Source organism: Callorhinchus milii, unplaced genomic scaffold (genome assembly GCF_018977255.1).
Source record: "Callorhinchus milii isolate IMCB2004 unplaced genomic scaffold, IMCB_Cmil_1.0 Scaffold2, whole genome shotgun sequence".
NCBI lineage: Eukaryota > Metazoa > Chordata > Chondrichthyes > Chimaeriformes > Callorhinchidae > Callorhinchus > Callorhinchus milii.
Window position 1 is genome coordinate 17,356,938 of NW_024704743.1, and position 22,006 is coordinate 17,378,943.

Genomic DNA, 22,006 nt, shown 5'->3' on the forward strand with positions numbered 1-22,006 from the left:
GGTTATAAAATAAACCGTTTATTAAAAATAATGAATGTTGAACATAATGTATCGCAAGTATTTGGTCTTCGTTACAGTTTGTTTTTCTAAACGTGGGATCGCTTTATAATCTTCAATGGTTTCATTTTAAAGAGCCCAGAGTCTTTCCAGTCTCTCAGCTGACATTATTAATCTGTTTGACATTTTGGCAGCTTCTTAAGAGAAACTCCATTGAGTGTGATAAGTGATATGTGATAATAATATTTGCATTTGATCCAGAGACTTATCACATTGAAATGCCTCAAAGTGCTTTAGTTTTCTGTATATTGTAGTGACTGTTTATCCAGCTGCCAATTTGCACTTTTTTTAAATCGGTGAGGGGGGTATTGGGGATAGGTTGGCCAACACACAGGGAAAACACTCTACTCTTTTCAAATAGGGTCATGGGATCTTTAATAAATATCTGTACAGGCAGATGGCATCTCGGTTTTAATGTCTCTGACATTTGGAGTCCTGTAGCTCAGTGGTTAGAGCACTCGCTTTGCAAGCGAGAGACCTGAGTTCAATTCCAGGCAGGGCGAAACCTTGGGCAAGTTTCCTTACTCCACACAGAGCCTAATAATAATCCCTCCAAAACCAAAAACAATAATAAATTGGTCATTTTCAATCTACGACTGTTTGTGGGACATTGCTGTGCGCAATTGGCTGCCGCGTTCGCCCACAAATATACAGTCAATTCACTTTACAGTTTGTTCTGTGAAGCGCTTTGGGACGTCCTCCCGACGTGAAAAGCGCTATATCAAATGCAAGGATTATTATTATTATTATTATTGTATTGCTTCCCTCTCTGTACACTGGCGTGTTAGCCTAGACTATAACCAGGTTCATCTCATCACTAGCAATAACAGTATCCTTGTACATACAGTTCACATAGTTATTATACAGTTTAATATATAGAACTAGGTCTGCAGCAGAAAAGCCAGCACTTTAGATATTTTACCTAAGGTACAATATGTGCACTGAGCACTTGTATCTGCAAGAGATGAAGGATTCAAAGCCATGTGCAAAGTTTGATCCTCAGTCTTTTAGATGCTGGTTTGTCCATTGCAGATTTCTAGCAATTATTTCAGATTTTTTCAGATTCATATTGTTCCAGTGCTTTTACTTCTATTACCGTACTGTACTTGATAAGATGATTGTCAATTTGAGTACTTGTAAGCTACAACACAAATTTACTTTCATTATTTATATAAATTTAACATTCATAATTCACATGGTGAGGCTGTCCAAAGGCACCGAAGAAAATAAAAACAAGCACAATGTCATTTAAACCCAACTCTAATCTCACATGAAAAGATTAAAGGGAAGTGTAAAAATAGCCTAAACAGTACAGTCCTCTTGATTTGGATTAAAGGCTGATAATAGATTTCTGTTGAAAATACATTTAGAAGTGCAAGATTTTGGCATAATATGATAATGCATACAAATTAAGATAACTAGTAATACAAATATAACATACTGTATATATTTAATAATTTATCAATTATGGTAATGATCATAAACTAGTTTAAACACATATAAAAACAGGCATTAAAATATATGAATTAAAATGATTTGCCAGGAGTGTGTTGTAGGATTATCAAGAGGAAAAGAAAACAAACGCAAGATCTAGAATAAGCAAAGCTTAGAATGTAATCACAAATACGTTGTAATAACATATAGTGCCCTTTATGTGAGGCAGCCTCTTGGAGTGCTTAATTGACTGCAGGCAATGAATTGTTATTGAGGGCTTTTGTTGGGGTTGAGGTGAAATATTTGTCCAGGATGCAATCAGAATTTAGGTAGTTGGATACCTTAAGGTTCTGGCAGAAATAAAACAAAGTTCTGCAATGAACTAGTGGTCTAAAAGAGGCTTAAGAAGACAATCTAGAAAAGCCATAAATTGTCCACTGGATAGAGAAAATGCAAATGCTGCAAAATAGAACATCTGTGGGGAGAAATTCTACCCATAATACATTTATACTGGATGACATTTATTAATGTTGTTTAAATAGATACTCTATTTACAAAGCATTTCAGTGATTCCAGAATTTGGCACATTCTTGAATACACCTTTATTTTGAAGCCATTTTCCCACAAATTCTTTTAAAAGAAACAGAAAACCGAGTTCAAAGTTAAGACAGAATTGATTCTGCTCCAAACTCTTCATAAATAGAATAAATCCAGACCTAAGAGGAATTTTGCCAAATTGATGTTTTGTGATGTCAGCATTCCCTGATACAGGAATACTGTAGCATTAAAGCTGACGTTTCTATTAACTTGTTTCAATTCATGCTGGTAAACACTATTTGTTAATGTTTTCTAAGAGCTGTTCACTATATTCCTAATCAATTTACTACCGAATTGTTAACCAAGAACTTAAGCATCAGGAGTTCAATAATTTTTTAAAAACATTTTGTTATGTAACTAAGGATGTGTATATAAAGTGGTCACATAAATCAATGTGATAGTTTAAGATTTTTTTTGACCACAGCTACCTATGGCTGTTTGTGCGACATTGCTGTACACAAATTGTCTGCCTCATTCACCTACAAAATATACATAGTCCCATCAGTTTACAATATATCCTGTGAAGCACTTTGAGACAACTTGACAATGTGATATAGCACTCTATCAATCTCAGGAATCATTAGTATTATTTATCAACAATAAAGTCCCTAATGGATGGTATATTGGAGTGGTATTACCAGACTGCCAGTAAATATTGAGTGAATAATTTGCCAACAAAATCCAGTCATTACACTTTACAGTAAATCTTGTATGGTGCCTTGAGATATCCTCCCCATGTGAAAGGCGCTAAATGACATGCAAGAGCGTGGCATGTCTTGTCATAAGAGTGATGGCTTAATAAGATACATTTAATATGATAAACCGGAAAGAACTTTCACTTTTATCATCCAATAGAGGCAAAATATTTCAAAAGTATTTTACACTCCTTACTAATTATTTTTTGTAGGCAAACAAGGCATCCGCTTTGTGCAGAGAAACGTTCACAGTGATGAGGTTAACAAATCTATCTGGAGGATTCACAGCCAGAACATCAGTGGCCAAAGTGAACTCATCTAAAAAAAGGCACCTCCACCAGTACTGGATTGGAATATCATTCTGAATTATGAACTCAAGTCTTTATGGGGCACTTTGACCCACAGCATGGAAAGGGGAGTGTTACCAATTAAGCCCTTTTGATACTGTACATGCCTTGAGAGTGCATAAGGAAGTGAGCAGAGAGTGCATAAGGAAAGCCCAAAAGTTTCACAATCTTTGGAGAGCTACATGAGGGAGAAATTATCACCACAGATCTAGTGTAAAACAGGCAAGTGGTTAGGCTTGATCCAAGTTTCAAGTGAACAGTGCAGAACATTTGGTTTCCAATTGAATGGGCACAAAACAAATTTCCTAACTGATCAAAATCATCCCTGCTTAGAATCAGTGAACTAAATTTGCATATCTTCTAAATTAACTAGCCATCACCTGGAATAACTAATAAATCCATTGATTTAGTTCACTTGGCTCAGTTCTATTTTCTGTGCCCCAATTGCGCTGTGACAAGTGTGTAGTAAAGTCCCTGTTTGGCGAGCAGCTGCTGGTGTGTTCCTTGCTCTGCGATTTCTCCATTCTTGAACACAGCTATTTTATTGGCGTTCTGGATCGTTGACAAACGGTGAGCTATAACAATGCAAGTGCGACCTTCCCTGGCTTTGTCCAGGGCCTCTTGAACAACCTGTTCAAACACATGGAGCGAAAGAAGTCAGCAATGTCAGCAATAATGTCTGGTAATATTTCATGCCATATTAGCATGTTGTTTGACTACATTGCAGTTTTGCAGCTTTGACCCGGTAAACGCAGAATGCACCAATATTACAACAACAACAACAACAGCAACAAGATTCCATTTATAAAGCGCCTTTCACGTCAGGAGGACGTCCCAAGGCGCTGCACAGTTGGGTCATGACCCGAGCAGGGGGGAAATGGTCAGGGTGAGGGGAGGGAAGGAGGAGGGGGAAGAGAGTCGAGAGGGGAGCTGAAGGCTCGGTTATTACATTCACTATTACATTCACAATACAAGATGTAATGTCAAATCTTGTCCTCACTAACTGTCATTTCTTACATTTACTCACATATGGTTTATACACGGCACACAACAGAACCAATAACCTTGTAAATACATTGGTAACATCTGCAATGAGAAATCATTAAAAGATATTGACCGGCAAAGCTGCTTCACGCGGTGATATTGTTAAACAAACCTAAAGCTGGTTTTGCTGATCAGCAGAATTAAATTATTTGGAAATGTTACTTTAAATGTTTTGAACGTGAACCGGAGAAGCACATTGTTACCTTTTCACTTTCTGTATCCAGCGCTGAAGTAGCTTCATCTAGGAGAAGGATCTTGGGATTTCGTACAAGAGCTCGGGCAATGGCAATACGCTGTTTCTGCCCCCCAGACAGCTGGGTCCCTTTATCCCCTACACAGGTATTGTAGTTCTGAAGTAAATGAGGTGAAAAATGAATAAGGCTAGAAGGAATGGCAATTTATAGTCTTTTTTAAAAAAAAGGTTTCAATAACAACAGCAACTTGGATTTATATAGCGCCCTCCACTCCGGACGGCGTCTCAGAGCGCTTTACAGTTTCGGATCCCGGGACGGAGCCAGGGGGAGGGGTGGGAAGGTGACCAAAGGCGCGGTCGAAAAGAAAGGTCTTCAGCAGAGACCTGAAAATGGGAAGGGAGGGAGCGAGACAACGGGAGGAAGGCAGTTCCAGAGCCTCCGGGCATAGTGGCTGAAGGCACGGCCGCCGAGGGTGGAGCAGAGGACTTGGGGGACAAGGAGGAGTCCAGACCCGGAGGAACGAAGGCAACGGGTGCTGTTTTGAGGAGAGAGAGGAGGTCAGAGAGGTCGGGGGGGTGCAAAGGAGTGCAGGGACTTGAAATAGAGGGTGAAGTTCTTGAAGTTGATCCTCTCTGGGATAGGCAGCCAGTGCAGTCTGGCAAGGACTGGGGTGATCGGGGAGCGGAGTTTGGTGTGGGTGAAAATGCGGGCAGCAGAGTTCTGAATGAGTTGGATTTTATGGATGGTAGTGGATGGGAGGTCGGCAAGGAGGGCTTTAGAGTAGTCCAGCCGAGAGGTGACAAAGGCATGGACCAGAGTTTCAGCGGCTTTTGGGGAGAGTATTGGCGGAGACGAGCGCTGCGACTGAGGTGGAAAAAGGCGGTGCTGGTGAGGGACCGGATGTGGGGGAGGAAGGATAATTGGGGGTCGAACCTGATCCCTAGGTTGCGTATGGGTTCGGAGAGGTTTAGGGGGAGGTCGGGTAGGTGGAGTAGGTGAGAACCGTGAGATTTTAGACGTTGACGAAAACCGAAGAGTATGGCTTCCGTCTTGTCAACGATCAGCTGAAGGTAGTTTGCACTCATCTCGCCCCTGAGATCTGACAGGTAGGCTGACAGAACATCAGGGGACTGGCAGTCGCAAAGAGAGGTGGAAAAGTAGAGTTGGGTGTCATCTGCATACATGTGGGAATGTACCCCATGTCTGCGGATGACATCCCCAAGAGGGAGCATATAGATCAGAAAGAGGATGGGACCAAGGGTGGATCCTTGGGTTACCCTGCAGGTGACCGGGTGAGAGTGGGAGGAGAAGCCATTTGTGCAGATGTACTGCTGGTGGTTTGTGAGGTAGGACTCGAACCAGGCGAGTGTGGTCCCACTGAGGTGGATGACGGAGAAAAGGCGGTGGAGGAGGATGGTGTGATCGACTGTGTTGAACGCGGTGGAGAGGTCCAGGTGGACAAGGAGGCAGAGGGAGCCCTGGTCACAGATAGAGAGGATGTCGTTTGTGACTTTCACAAGCGCAGTCTCTGTACTGTGGGCGGAAACCAGACTGGAGGGGTTCGAAGAGGGAGTGGGAGGAGAGGTGTGGGCGAAGTTGGTTGGCAACAACCCGTTCTAGAGCCTTTGAGAGGAAGGGCAGGTTAGAAATAGGGAGGTAATGGCTGGGATTTGAGGGATCTGGGGAGGGTTTTTTCAGGAGGGGGATGAATACAGCAGTTTTGAGGGGGGCAGGGACTGATCCGGAGGAGAGGGTCTGGTTGATGATGTCAGCCAGTAGTGGGCATAGGAGGGGGAGCTATGTAACCAGTAAGTTGGTGGGAAGGAGGTCGAGGCAACAGGTGGTGGGTTTCATGGAGGTGATGGTGGGTGAAAGGGAGAAGGGAGAGATGGGGAGGAAGGAATGTAGAATGGGGGTGGTGGTAGGAGCAGATGATGAGGAAGGTGAGGGGGACAGAGAGGGCGTGGTGGTGGGTGACAGGGGGCAGGTGGATGAGGCTGCCTGGCGGATGTTGAGTATTTTAGCAGAAAAGAAGTCCATGACCTCCTCGCACTTGGCATTTGATGTGAAGATTGAGGAGGCCTGAGGGGGGCGGGGGGCAGATGGAGGAGGTAGTGGGTGGTGGAAAAAAAGGATTTGGGATTGTATTTGGCCTCCAAGATGATGTTGGAGTAAAAGGCCGTTTTTGCACATGTCAAAGAACAGTGGTAGCTGTGGAGATGCTCGAGCCACAGTTGGCGGTGGACTGTCAGGCCAGTCTTCCACCATTGCGCTTGAGCAGATGGGTTTGGGTTTTTTGGCGGCGGAGATGGTTGTTGTACCAGGGGGATCGGGTGGATTTGGAGATGGTCCTGGATTTTAGGGGGAAGAGGGAGTTGAAAGTGGAGGAGAAGCTATCATGGAGCAGCTAGATGGCTGCTTCAGGATCTCCGCGGGTGGAAGGTCAGAGGGTTAGGATGTTTGATAAAGCGAGGGCCTTTGTGAGGATCTCAGGGGGTAGTCTTTTCAAAGGGCGGTAGAGGATGGTTGAGGGCTTGGTGGAGGAGAGAGGGATGTGAGAGGAGAAGGAGATGAAAAAGTGGTCCGAGATGGCCTTGTCCACTATGCTAAAGTCAGAAATGTCAAGGCCGTGGGTGATGATGAGGTCAAATGCATGACCATGGTTGTGGGTAGGTGAGTTTATATGTAGGGTAAGGTTAAGGGAGGAGAGGATGGCAGTGAAATCAGCAGAAGCGGTGCAAGGGGAGTTTAGGTGGAGGTTGAAATCGCCCATTATAAGTAGGCGCTCAGAGCAGAGGGACAGGGAAGAGAGTGGAGATGTCTGTGTGGAAAGAGCCGGAGGGTTTAGGGGGACGGTAAACAAGGAGGATTTTCAAATGGAGAGAGGGGCGGAAAAGGGTGAGGTGCTCGAAAGAGGGGAAGCAGCCAGAGGAGTAGGGGTGAGGCCAAGGGAGGCTTTGGAGATGAGGGCCACCCCACCACCACGTTGGTTTGGACGGGGGTGTGTGGTGGAAGGTGTAGCCTGGAGGGGAGGCTTCCACTAGGGGTACAGGGTCATTGGTGGAGAGCAGGTTTCGGTGAGCCCAAGGATGTCAAGGTGCTCGTCCAGGATGAGGTCGTGGACGGTGAGGGCTTTGTTTAAGAGGGAACGGACATTTTGAAGGGAAATGCAGGTGGGTTTGCTGGAGGGGGGGGAGGGAGGAGAGAGTGATGTGGAGAGGATTTTGGGGTGTATAGGAGAGATGGTTGTGGAGAGTGGAGAATTGGGGAGGGTACGTGTGAGGGAGGGGAAGTTGGATTTGCCTTAAGGAGGTAGTTTGAGCAGAGGGAGTGAATGATTGGACACGTGGGGTTGCTGCTCTGGGACAGCCAGTGCCGGGAGCCACGATGGGCCCGGCATAGGATGCCCAGGCTGGAGCAGAGGGAAGTGGTGATGGGGTTGAGGAGAGAGAGAGAAGGCAGGGAGGGCGGTGGGAGAGAAGGACAAAGGGGAAGTAGCGGATGGGGGGGGGGGGGGTTGGGAGGAGAGACGTTGAAGGGTGTAGGAGGAGAGACATTTAGGGGGAGGCTTGGGTCAGGGCGAAGCCAAAACGCGCACGCAGAGACCGGGAGCGAGTGATCAGTGGGATGGCATCAGCCCTCAGGCTTAGCCTCCCAAGTCATGGCCGGGATGGCAGTGCCAGGGGCCAGGACATTGTTGCTGGGTTTAAATATTAACTGTGACGTCACGCCAACGTCACTTTGGGAATCACTTACCCCGCCCCCACCCCACTCTCCTACCTCCGTTCCCGACTGAGTGGCTCCTCACCTGGCTGTGCTTTTGTACACGGCTAGCCCTCAGCTCCGCCCGGGCTCTCCTACCTCTACTCCCGACCACTTGCACTTTATATAAAGTCTTCCACATAGGAGAAAGTCTAGTTTTGATAAGTATAGGTAGAAGTGCTGATTTCAAAGACTGAGTGAATCTATCCTGTCACATACCTCGGGAAGGGTTTCAATAAAGGAATGTATATTTGCGGCTTTGGCTGCATCCACTATCTCCGCATCAGAGATGGACCTGCTGTTGTCCCCATAGGCGATGTTATCTCTAATGCTGCAATCAAACAGGATGGGCTCCTGTGACACAATGCCCATCTGTGCTCGAACCCATTGGATGTTTAGGTTCTTGATGTTCTGATCATCTAACAGCTGAGTGATAATATAAACATAGCAATAATCAATTACCCTTCCTTTAAATAAAAACGATTTAGAATGCAGAGTGAATAGAGGGAGGTTGATAAGTTTATCAAGGGACAAGTGAATTGATACACTGGTGTAATTTGACTATTGCCAAGTGTAGGTTTGAACCCTCACTAGATGGAAGGCAAGTACCAGGAACTTTCTGAAAACGTCCTGGTGGGTAACACAGCTCAGCATGAAATGCATGAGAGCACTGCCAACATCTTCCTGTCCACAGCTCAGACACACATCCAGTTGGAGGTCCAGAGCTTGAGTGTATGACTGCGTGTTCATCGACTCAGATTCCAGGTAAACAGTTCCAGTAATTGTCACCTCCATCCTCAGAGTTTCCTCATCAACTATCTGACAGACAGTCCCTCTGAGAATTCTCTTTTTGAACCTAAAGAGCGCCCTACATAACCATCATATTTTCATACCTGACATGCACAAATCTATAACAGCGAGATGACTAGTTAACAAAGCTTTCCTTTGGTTTATGCATTTAACACGATATCAACCATAACAGATTTCAGATCTTGTAAGATTTCAAACACTATTGAATGTATGACTGGAGGGCATCAGTTTAAGATAGTTAGCAAACTGAATGAATGAGGAGGTTAGGAGAAATTTGTTTCATACCTAAAGTAATTAAGATCAGAAAGCCCTGTCAGGAGCAATGCATGAGGCAGAATCCGTACCATCCTTCAAAAGGGAACTCGATAAATACCTATAAAGAATAAGCTACAGAGGAATCTGGAAAGATATACTGGCACTGCAGGGGGTGCAGCACAGATTCACCAGAATGATAGCAGGGCTTAAATGGTTACATTATCTGTATTCCCTCGCGTTTGGAAGGTTGAGGGGTGGTATGATTAAGGTATCTAAAATGATAAAGAGATTCGATAGGGTAACTACAGAGAAAGTATTTCCTCTGGTGGGGGAATCCAGAACAAGGGGGCATAGTCTTAAAATTAGAGCTAGGCCATTCAGAAGTGAAAACAGAAAGCATTTTTTCAAACAAATAGTAGTGGGAATCTGGAACTCCCTCCCGCAAAAGGCTGTGAATGCTGGATCCATTCAAATATTGTAGATTGTAGATTTGTTTTTGTTACGTAAAGGTATCAAGGGATATGGGGCAAAGGCAGGTAATTGGATCTAATAGAATGGCAGAACAGGCTCGAGGGGCTGAATGGCCTATTCCTGATCCTATGTTCCTCAAGGACAGGTAAATGGGACTGAAAGGCTCCTGTTCCTACGTTCCTAAAGGACAGGTAAATGGGACTGAAAGGATGCCTCCTAAAAGACCCAGCACAGACACAATGAGCCTTCTTCTGTGCTGTAAATTTTGTATGATTCTGTAGACCACTTACCACTTTCCCATTAAGTGGATCGTAGAACCTCTCCAGCAGCTGTACAGTGGTGCTTTTCCCACAGCCACTGCTGCCCACCAGTGCCAAAGTCTGCCCCTTCTCAACTGAAACCGTCAAATTTTGTAACACAGGCACTTCTGGGCGTGTTGGGTAGATAAAGGAAATGTTTTCAAATTTGACTTTTCCGTCAAAATTTTTCTAGGAAAAATCAAAACCAGAACATGGACATTTAATGAAATGATTTAATGAAATAATCCATAAACCTGTGTTCAATTGTATTCTGAAAGGTCTAGTTTTAAAATATCCATGAAACTACATACACTTCAAAGCAATCACAGGTCTGAAATCCCTCTTTGTCTTGGTGGTCACATGGTTGGTTTAGACATTTGTGCCAAATTAACAAAAAATATCAGTTTTAATTAGGAATATGTTTTTTCCCTGTACCTTTTAATAACCTTAATTTTTAAAATAATGATCTCAAGGCTAAAACCATGATTTTAAAATGATGAGGGGGGNCTAATGGCGGTATTAACCAGATTATTGGGAGGGGAGAGGCTGTTGGTAATAGTCTTAATCTCCTGATCACTGGGGTGGTGGGGCGTTAATCGGAATAGTGATAATGTTAATCTGATCATTGAACTGATTATGGCAGGGGGAGGGTGGGGGGGCTAATGGTGGTTGTGTTAATCTGATAATGGGGTATGGCTAACAGTGATGGAGTTAATCTGATCAATGTGAGGAGGGAGTCTGGTCTAATGGTGTTGGTGGTAATCTCCTGATCCCTGAGTTTCAGTGCTTACTTATACTTTCAGCATCAACATTGGCATTTTAACATTTAGATCCAGAAGATCAATATTTTGGAGGTATTGAATTCAAACCAAGATATTTGAATAAATCACTAAATTAAAACAAAAATAATAATATAATCACACTAACCTCTCACTGCAGGATGTACAGATTTCATCAAGTGTAAGACCTTGCTTTAATAGGTATTGCTTTCTAATAATAATAATCCTTGCATTTGATATGAGCCTTTTCACATTTTCGAGACTCAAAGCACTTCACAGAATATACTATAAAGTGAATTGACTGTACATTTTGCCAGTAAAATATTAACCTTAACTTATACAAAAATAAATGCAACAACAGACTATTATTTCGCTGGATTTCTACAGAAATCTGGGAACCATTTGTGAGACTGCTAGTCCAAAACAGATATACATTGGTCAATCTACGTCACAGAAATTTGCCTAGAAATGCACAGTCACCACACTTTACAGTAAATCCTGTGAAGCGCTTTGAAATGTTTTGACGTGATGAGGTGGTTGATGAAATACCAGGAATAACATACATTGCCTAATTAGGTGATAGATTGATATACATTGCTTTGTTATGTGATAGACAGATACCCTTGTATAGCCTGTGCTCACTCCTTGGCAGGAAGCCCACCTTGGTAATTTAATACAACATGTTCTTATAAAGACACTTTTCTTCATTTTTCATTGCACTGTTTAAAAGGAAGCTAGAGGACTTACAGGAATGTCCCCATCGTCGCTGAAACTATCTATAGTTGGCAGTTGGTCAAATAACACAAACATGTGTGCTGCTGACAACTTGGCCTTTACATAGTCAGGTGCCATTGAACTGGTCTGCCCCAAAGCCATAGCTCCAAACACAATAGCTGAGAAAACGCTGAAAAGATCACAAAGGTAGATATTAGGCAGAGATCGGAGTGCACAGGCCAGTCTAGATCAGTATATTTCTGACAGAAAAATGCCAAAAGGCAATCATATATGGATTCTAAAAGCATAACTCTGGAAATAAATCAATATGACACTCACATTTGATAACGTGTCAAAGACCTACCTCTTTGACTAGACTTTCGGTCAACTTTCCCCTCCCCCTTTTGCAAATTTTAAAGCACTAAATTAAAACTTTCTAACATTCATATTTTTCACATTGTTTATATGAATTTTGTGCTCAATGAGGCCCAGCATAAAATTTCTGTTACTCTGCTCCAATGTCAGAAAATCTTTCCATTTTCTACACAAGGCCTTTTGTGAGTGTGTGAACTCAAATCACAAAAGTAAAAAAGCACTATGTTAACAACATGCATTAATATAGTGACTTTCATATAGGAATTGGGAGCCTGAAGGGGCTGGGAGATAAGGGGCAAGATTCATCCTATAAAATGCATTAAACTACCCAGACCCTCAAATACTTTAGGGGGCAAATGTACAAAAATAAGAATATTCTTAATCTGCAATCCTTTCAGGCTGTTTGAAACATGTAACAATTGAAATGCAACACAGAAAGAATGAAACAATGAAAGTTATTTTGCTTTGCAACAATACACTGTAAATGTAAGTACACTAAGTATTCACAAAAATAAATAATATTTACAGGAAAACATCACCAAATCCCATGTAATTGTTTGTCACCAGCCAGGCTCCAAATCGAAAACACGCAGCATAGGCAAAGTATACAATGGCTTGTGAGAGGGAAAAGGTGAGTCCATAGATGTGAGCCTTCTTTTCTGCATTCCTACAGCAAAAAAGGAAGACAAATAGCCAAATATGTATTTTACTGTAAAATTAGGTCATGGTTCATATTGCAGGATAGCACCAAGGTTTAATAAAGGAAATTGCAGATTCACATGGATGAAACATACAGTGTGACAGGAACAGGAGAGGAGGGAAGCTTGCCAGATAGTGCTCTCATTGGCGTATTAGCTGGTTAAAATTCCAGCAGTACTCACTTTGCCTTCTTGAAACATTGCATTTCACTAACCTGTGCCTAATACCCTTGGAGATTATGTAAACAGGGCGCATTCCTCCAGGGAGAGAGTGCACATTCTATTTTAGACCCGGGGAAATTTCCATATGTAAATGGGGTACCTACATGAAATTCTGTCTGGTTTTGATGTTCTTAAACACAATGATGGGTTTCCACAGGTGTCAGACACCCAGTTGACCAAAAGAAAAGGAACAGTATCACATACAGAACAATGTTCTCCTCAGTCTTCAATCTCTTTTTCTGGAGTTTAATCAATTAATCCTGGTTATTTTAGACTATTGTGTAGATCAAATCTACACAGATGAAATTAGTGTTTTACAATAATTTGCAGAGAAGCCCTTCAGATCACAGTCCTCATGATCAATTTAAAGATACCTGTGTATATTTTTCAACACATATTATATATACACTATATATAATATTGTACTATATATATTTATTTGAATATACATAATATATATGGTGTGTGTATATATAAAAGTTGTTCATTCAATTAATAGCTGATTGTGGGACACTGCTGTACACAAATTGGGCCCCATGTTTGCCTACAAATAAATAATCACTTCACTTCATCCTGTGAAGTGCTTTGAGACTGTTATTAAATTATATGACTTGATATTAAAATGCTTCTCCCCTATAATAGTAACCAATTCCTTGATTTAAAGCATATTCAGCAAATGGTATTGCATTGGCATATATTTGTGAAATACACTCCCGCTTGTAATATTTCTGAGTTGTACTCCTGTTTTTTAACAAAGGCAAGAATAACAGTATCACAATTGAAGATGTTCTGTTGGCATTACCTGGCAGGACCCTTTATTGTTTCTTCGTACATTTCTTCAAACTTTTTTTCTCGTGTTAGTGATACAACCGTTCGAATGTTCTCAACAGCCTCTGTGGCAATCTGGTTCAAAGGAAACAAACAACATGGAATAGAATATTAGGAGGCCATCAGATTATAATACACCATTTACCATCCATGTTTTTTCAACTCTCTCATCCTCTCTAGAGGGATAAATTTCATCGGGGTCTAGATTTACTTCATTTAGATTGTATTTTAAACCGTCCAGCACTTATCCAACGGTTGAATTCAGTCTTTACAAGACAATATAAAAAAAATCTTCAAAATGAAGGCTTCATTGAACAATTTGCCAAATTCTGGACGGTCTGAAATGTGACACAAAAAGTGGCTCTTCAGTTTCAAACATTATCAATTATGCTGGCATGTATGTTACTGTCATTACATCACACAACTATCTGAGGCCAGGCAGCCCCAAACAGCTGAGGGTCTAACATCTTTTTTCTATCTTGTTATTGATCTCAACTCACTGTAATGATAACATGCTGATATAAAGACTCTCATTCGAAATAGTAACCTCTTACAGACGTTGATTGACCTTCTGTGCAATTCCAGTATTTTCTGTTTTTATTTAGGTAGATTAGTCATACTATTAGCAGCTTACACTTATTATAGTACCTTTCATGCTAGATTGTATCTCAAACTACTTTACAAAGATGATGTGGATCATGAGCATGATGAAGCCAGGATTTGACAATGCTGACCAAAGACTAGACGAGATTAAAACAATACTTTTAGAGGAGGGTTTTGAAACAGGTAGAGAAGGCCTAAATAAAATAAATATAATAATAATTGCATTTGGTAGAGGTCTTTTCATATCAGGAGGATGTCTCAAACTGCTCTATAAAAGTACAGTGACTGTATTTTGTAAATGAAAGCGACCAATTTATGCTCAGCAATATCCCACACACAGCCATGAAATGAGTGAAGTGAAGCAAATGAGAGGGATTTTGGGAGAGAGTTCCTGAGAGTGGGGGCAACTGATGGTGGGACAGAAGACTGAAGAGCAAGCAGGAGATCAGAGTTAGAGGAGCTGAAGGATAGACTTGATAAAGTTTGAATAGGAAAAACAGGGCCTTAGCTTATAATTCAAATCAAAATGGCATCTTTACCAAGGACAAAAATAAATCACCTACCTTCCCGGCAGTTTCCAGCTCCTCCTTATCCTGGTGAGCATGCCCAGCTATCATTCTCATTTGTATCAGTCCTGATATGGCCAGGATGGGAACAATGCCCAAGATCAGTAGCGTCAGCTGCCAGCCATAGATAAAGGAAATGATAATCGCACATCCTAAATTTGCAACGTTCTGTGCAACTATAGCAAGTCTGGAACCAGTAGCCTGCAAGTAAACACAATACTGGTGAACTCACACAAGTTATCTCATTGTAAGCCATATAATTGCTTAAGTTGTACATGCACCCAAGTCCCATTTATTTTCCTTCGAAAAAATACTTTTGATTTCTTTGCACTTGCCAGATTTTACAGGTCGGATAAACAGAAACGTCAAATGATTTCTTGATCCCAAATAATGTAAATCCTAATGGAAATCATCTCCCAACTAGGGGTTGCAATTCCAGGATTTTGGGAGCATCATTAACATATAGGTCCTAGAATTCAACCCCTACTCCTAACACGTACCTGGCTGCATTAATAAATTACCACATACAATTAAAACACTACAGTGTGGTAAATTTCAATACATGAAATAATTCAGTGTTAACAGTTCTTTGTAAGAGTTCATGCCGTTCATCATACACGTTTTCTGTACGAGGATAGGTACATTGTACAGATGTATTTGTTATGCGTTAGGCATATAAAATCCGATTTTTCATAAATCATACTTTGTGTAAATTGTGTAAATTAAATATTATGGACCTCACTGATGCAATTTATGCGGGTTTATCTGTTCTGCGGTGGGTAATAATAATCCTTGCATTTGATATAGCGCGTTTCATGCCTTCTAGACATCTCAAAGCGCTTCACAGAATACACTGTAAGTTAATTTACTGTATATTTGTGGGCAAAACGCAGAAGCCAATTGCTCACAGCAGTAACATGAGAACATAAGAAATGCTAGACGAGAACAGACCAAGCAAGATCCATCTAGTTCGCCTTCCACCTTTCTGGCAGTTGCATGCACATATGTTCCTAACTAACCTATGCACTATATTTCATAAAAGGTTGTTGCATAAGATTATAGCCCATGGAATTAAAGGTACTATATTAGCATGGATTGGAGAGTGGCTAACAGGAAGAAAAGAGAGTAGGGATAAACCGGTCCTTCTCAGATTGGCAGGATGTGACTGGTGGAGTGCCACAAGGATCAGTGCTTGGGCCTCAATTATTTACAGTGTATATCGATGATTTAGATGAGGAAATAGAACTTAGCATATCTAAATTGCGGACGATACAAAGATAGGTGGGAGAGTAAGCTGTGAGGATGACACAGGAAGAATGCAAAGGAAATAGACAGGCTAGGTGAGTGGGCAATAAGGTGGCAGATGGAGTATAACGTGGGGAAGTGTGAAGTTATTCACCTAAGTAGTAAAAATAGAAAAGCGGATTATTTTCTAGAGGGGGAGAGACTGGGTACTGTTAGTGTTCAGAGGGATTTGGGTGTTCCTTGTACACCAGTCACAAAAAGTTAGTATGCAGGTACAGCGACTAGGAAGGCTATTGTCATGTTGGCGTTTGTTGCGAAAGAGCTAGAGTACAAGAGTAGGGAAGTTTTGCTGCAGTTGTATAAGGCCTTGGTGAGAACGCATCTAGAATATTGTGTGCAGTTTTGGTCTCCTTATTTAAGAAATGACATATTTGCCTTAGAGGGGGTGCAGCATAGATTCACTGGATTGGTTCCTGGGATGAGGGGGTTGACCTATGAGAATAGGTTGAGTAAACTAGGCATATATTCTCTAGAATATAGAAGAATTAGAGGTGATCTTATAGGAACCTATAAGATTCTTAAGGGTCTTGACAGGGTAGACGCTATGAGATGGTTTCCCCTGATTGGAGAATCTAAAACTAGGGGTCATAGTCTCAAGATTAAGGGTCAGCCTTTTTGATTGAGTTGAGGAAACATTACTTCACTCAGAAGGTAGTAAATTTGTGGAATTCTCTACCCCAGAAGGCTGTGGATGTTCAGTCCTTGAACATATTCAAGACTGAGATTGAAATATTTCTAAAGGATAAAGAGATTAAGGGATATGGGGATAGGGCGGGTAAATAGAATGAGGTTAGAAGATCAGCCAAGATCTTATGAAATGGCGGGGCAGGCTCAAGGGGCCGAACAGCCTACTCGTATGGTCTTATGATGTAATTTCCTAAAAGAAAACTATAATCTGTGTTTCAAAGGATCAACCCTTCCTGCTTCAACCGTCTCCCTAGGGAACTTGTTCCACAGGTTCACTATTCGCTCACTGAAATTGTGTTTGCGTAGATTCGTTCTGAAGTTACACCCCTTCAATCACAGGCCGTGTCCTCTGGTTTTGCTATTCTGGACAGGTTTCCTTTTTTATATCCTCTCTCACTTGTGTCTCAATACTGGAGCTTATATATAGTGCCACGCCACCTCCTCTTCTCCCAGTATAGTCCCCCTAAACAGTTTATAACCTTCCAGATGGGTATCCCATTGATTGGATTCATTCCACCATGTCTCTGTTATGCTAATGATGTCCAATCTATCACCACCTACAAGACCTTCCAGATCACACATCTCGTTTGTCAGACTTTCTGCATTAATGCAAGTACAGCTCCATTGTTTTTTGCCTTTCCCATTTACTTTATACACATTTTTTTGTTTCTTTTTCACCAACCTTTGGAGTTAGACCTGTTACACTGTTACACCTTAAGGTTTTTCCTAATCGGTTCAGGTGCTCTCTTACACCTATCGCAACCACCCCTGTGCCTAGTTTAAACACTCCCTAACTAAATTATCTAACCTGCCTGTCAACACCTCCACCCCATTTTGTTTAGGTGGCGCCCATATAGATGCCCTCTATTCCAAAAGGAACCCCGTTGTTTGAGGAAACGAAAGCCTGACTCCCTACACCAATGCCTTGGCCATGCATTGATCTGCTTAATTACCCTCTTGTCTTTCCTCACTAGCACATGGTACAGGTAGTATTTCATAAAATACTACATTTGAAGTCTTTGCCTTTAACTTCCTTCCTAATACTCTAAATTTAGCCTGAAGGACATCTGGTATACTTCTATCTATGTTATTTCTTCCCACATGAACAACTACAATTGGTTTCTCACCTGCTCCCTGTGGCATTTGGTCAACCCAAGGTATCAGTTCCTCAACCTGTGCACCTGGTAGGCAACTTACCATTCTATTTTCTGGATCTGGTTTGCACAGAATGCAATCCATGAACCAAATAGTTTAATCCCCTAATATCACAACTTGTCTGCTATTTTTTCTCTTCTTCCCTCCTTTACTGGCAGGCTGCTGGATTGCCTCGGTGCACAGCACTCCCTTGCCTGTCTTAGCCATCACTTGGGTTTCCACATCATCTCTCCAGAGAAGAGAAACTATTGGAGAACACCAGGGATGTCTGCTCCTGCTCCATTAGCCGAGCACAATTTCTGGCCCCTTTCCTAACAGCGACCCAATCCCCTCCTCTAGGCACCGGGGACTCGTCTCCTACTGTGTCTCATAGCAAGGTCTCCTCTAATACATCATTAGTAAACACTTCTCCCTCCCTAATACAAGCTGCTGACTAAGGCTGACCACTTCAGCCTTGAGTGAACCTGCCAGCTTGCAGTTAATGCAGATGAATCCATTCAAAACCTGGGTCTGGATGGCAAATATTCTCTCACCTGCACCTTCTTCCCCCACTGCACCAAATTCCCACTCTCACCAAATTCCTTAACGTAATTCTCACTCTGCTGGACTCTCTGTTCCAGTGAGGCTCTCAAAATTCTCCACTTTATATAGGCCTCTGACACAACCAGTTTCAACTGGTCAGCAAATAATTAACTAATTAGCTAATCCCTATTACTTGGCCTGTGACTAACTGCAAATTTGGCTTGATTACCTGTTTTGCTTGAAAAGTTCTCTCTTGCTCAAGAAACAATCCCCACTCTTGTGCTAAAAGAAAGAGTTCTCTCTTGCTCTCTAGTTCCCTCTTGATCTAGAATTCCCACTCTCACCAAATTCCTTAACAGAATTCTCACTCTGTTCCCCCTCACTCAATTCCCTCCTCACTCTGCTGAGCCCTCTGCTCGCCAATTGAATCAGACAGTCGTGGATTAAGTGACCAAATTATTATTTTTTTTTAAGGATTATTATCCCCGGAAATGCGATCTGCCAATCAACTAACAACCAGGTTCCTACTTACTGCTAGGTAAACAGAGGTATGTGGAGTAAAGAAACTTGCCCAACATTTCGCCATGCCGGGAATCGAACCAAGTTCTCTCGCTTGCGAGGCGACTGTTCTAACCACTGAGCTACAAGACTCCACCTGGCTCCACTGGGTATTCATGTAACTACGAGGGTCTAATGTGGAATATTTGCAGATGTATTTATAAAAAAGCAAATCTTACAGATATTCAAAATGCGTCTGAGGCAGACCCTCTGGAATTCCTTTTTAGACACCAATTGATGTCCAGTTGGGTGCCAGGAATCTCCTTTGTCTAACCTCAAAGAAGTCGATACTGAATGTTGGACTAAGACACCTCGGGGATTCACAATGTGCAAATCCTTTTCCGCACAAATAATCTCACAAATTAAAATATATTCTTTATATTTGATATTGCGCTGCATCATGTCATTGAAATATCTCAAAGCACTTCACAAGAATTACTGTAAAGTATAGTGACAATGTAACTTGTAGGTAATGGGGCAGCCAATTTGCACGCAGCAAGATCCCACAAGTAGCCACAAAGTGAATGACCAATGCTTATCTAGGGGATAGTACAGGGCAGCGTTCGCTGAGAGGAGGGCATAGTTGGAGCAATTGTAGAGGTGAGGCAAGTCCATTGAGGGGTTTAAATGCAAGTACAAGGATCTTGAATTCGATCTACTGTGAGATGGGAGCCAAGCAAGGATGGGGGTGATAGGATTACAGATCCTGGTTCAGGAGAGGTGAACGCCTTGAGATGACCTTCTGATGTGAAAGGCGCTATACACATATAAATTGTTGTTGTTATTGTCACAATTCACATTAAGAATCCTGGATAGTCTACAGCTTGTGTAGAGAGTTGCTGGGGAGTCCAGCAAGTAGGGGATTGGAGTAGTTTGGTGTAGATGTGATGAAGGTGTGAATCGTCATTTAATATGTCGATTGCTGTTTGTTCTTTTTCAACCGTTTTGGATACCATAAGATTTTAATTTCTTCCCTGACTGCCCTCTTATTGTTATGAGGAATTCAGATGTACTGTAAAGAGCTAAGGGTCCACGACAACAACAACATTGCATTTATATAACTCGCTTCACACAGGTAGTGTTTCAGTGGATTGGATTGCACAGTGTATGCCGAGCAAGGAAGAAGGGCGTGTTGACCATAGGTGCAGTCGAAGAGGTAGGTCTTGAGATTTAAAGATAAGAGCGGGCCAAGTAGAGGTTTGAGGCAGTTCCAGAGGTTAGGAGCATAGTGGTTTAAGGCACAGCCAATGATGCTGTTAGCTAAGCGAAGGGGGTGGGCAGAAGAGTAGGGTACAAGCAGGTGAGAGTGGTAGGGAGGCGCTAGCATGAAGAGATTTGTATGTGAAGATGAGGATCTTTGATCCTGTCATAGACAGGGAACCACGCGAGATGTAAACTTCCTTTCAGGCCGAGATTTCTTTACAGTTCACCCTTCAGCAAATATGGCTGCTCAAATTCTAATCAATAAACTGAACTGTAAATTCTTTGAACTCCTACCCCTTGAACTTGAGAGGCCTCAGTCGCAAGCCTGGTCGTCAAAGCTCCAGTACTGTTTTTAGGATCATCAAACCAGTGAATATCCTGAAACAAAGTTATACATAAACATAAATTGAATTGGCTTTCCTCATGCGTGCACTTCTTTTGCCAACAAATAGCAACAGTTATAATATAATGAGACGGCAAAGCGATATTCTGGTCAGGTGGCTGTTAAAGACCCCATAGCATTGTTCGAAAACAGAAGGGAGTTTCTCCCGGCGTTCTGGTCAACAAGTCCCCAGATAAAATAGGTCACTCACTTCATTGTTATTTGTAGAACATTGCTGTACACAAATTGACTACAGCATTCACCTACAAAATGCAACCTCACTACACTTCACAGTATATCTGGTGAGGGTCTTTGAGACATACTTCCAATGTGAAAGGTGCCATATCAAATACAAGGAAAAGTTATTATTATAAATTATTATAATTTATATTATAATTTATAATTTATATATTATAATAATAATCCTGGCATTTGATATAGCATCTTATCACATCTTTGAGATGTCTCAAAGCGTTTCACAGAATATACTGTCAAGTGAATTGACTGTATTTGTGGGCAAATTGTGGTAGCTAATTGCACACAGCATTGTCCCACAAACAGTCATGGATTGAGTGACCAAATTATTATTATAATTTATTTTATTTCTTTTGAAGGGATTATTACCCCTGGAAAAGCGATCCGCCCGTTGACTAACAACCAGGTTCCTACTTACAAACAGAGGAGTGTGGAATAAGGAAACTTGCTCAATGTTTTGCTTTGCCAGGTATCAAACCTAGGTCCTCTCGCTTACAAGGCAAGTACTCTAATCACTAAAGTACCGCACTATTCAGTACCCAGATTAAAATTAAATAAATTACTCTGAAATTCTAAACTATTTATATGCTTCAAAACAATAAAGAGCAGAAACCAGCTGATCTGTAAGGATCTTTGTTCTTACCTGTCCTATCATTGCCTTAAAAGCCTTGTCTCGTAATCTCATTGTCAGTATCTCTCCGGATCTACCAAAAGCGAAGCCCTGTCAAAAGATAATGTGAGAAGAGTGGGGCTTCAAAAAGGAATATTCGTATCTCGTTCAATATGGTGCGGTTCAGGAGAACATTTTTATGGGACAAACCTACACTAAAAAGACAGTGTCAGAGGAGAATTGGAGGTGTGAAGTTAAAAGAAGAAAGGTTCATCCCATCAAACATGCTAACTGCATTTTATATTTATATGGAGCCTTTCATATAAAAGCATGTCTCAAAATACTGGATAAATGTAGTGCGTCCACTAATTGTATTTAAAAATGTTGACCAAAACATGCATGGTCGAAGAGATTTGTTTTTAGGATGTTTCGAAGGAAGGGAGAGAGATAGCAAAGTCACTTTGGAAGAGAGTTTCAGAGCACAGTGGTGGCTGAAAGCTTGGTCACCAATAATGGAGTGAAGGATAAGCACTGGACCAATTAACCTGTAATATTTACATTCTCATAGATTGCTTATAG

At 41.8% G+C, this 22,006-nt stretch overlaps 1 protein-coding gene across 1 annotated transcript in view; it reads right to left on the reverse strand.

Moving 5' to 3' along the window:
• Window positions 1-22,006, reverse strand: part of abcb4 (ATP-binding cassette, sub-family B (MDR/TAP), member 4) — a 61,972-nt gene continuing 39,966 nt past the window's right edge. The window contains exons 19-28 of the mRNA XM_042332052.1: window positions 21,461-21,538; window positions 20,475-20,558; window positions 14,748-14,951; window positions 13,556-13,656; window positions 12,360-12,500; window positions 11,492-11,648; window positions 9,957-10,154; window positions 8,350-8,556; window positions 4,378-4,524; window positions 1-3,760 (exon numbers count right to left, since the gene is read on the reverse strand). Of these exons, the coding sequence (XP_042187986.1) occupies window positions 3,557-3,760; window positions 4,378-4,524; window positions 8,350-8,556; window positions 9,957-10,154; window positions 11,492-11,648; window positions 12,360-12,500; window positions 13,556-13,656; window positions 14,748-14,951; window positions 20,475-20,558; window positions 21,461-21,538 (1,521 nt within the window). The 3' untranslated portion in view covers window positions 1-3,556. The remainder of the gene's footprint in view (window positions 3,761-4,377; window positions 4,525-8,349; window positions 8,557-9,956; window positions 10,155-11,491; window positions 11,649-12,359; window positions 12,501-13,555; window positions 13,657-14,747; window positions 14,952-20,474; window positions 20,559-21,460; window positions 21,539-22,006) is intronic.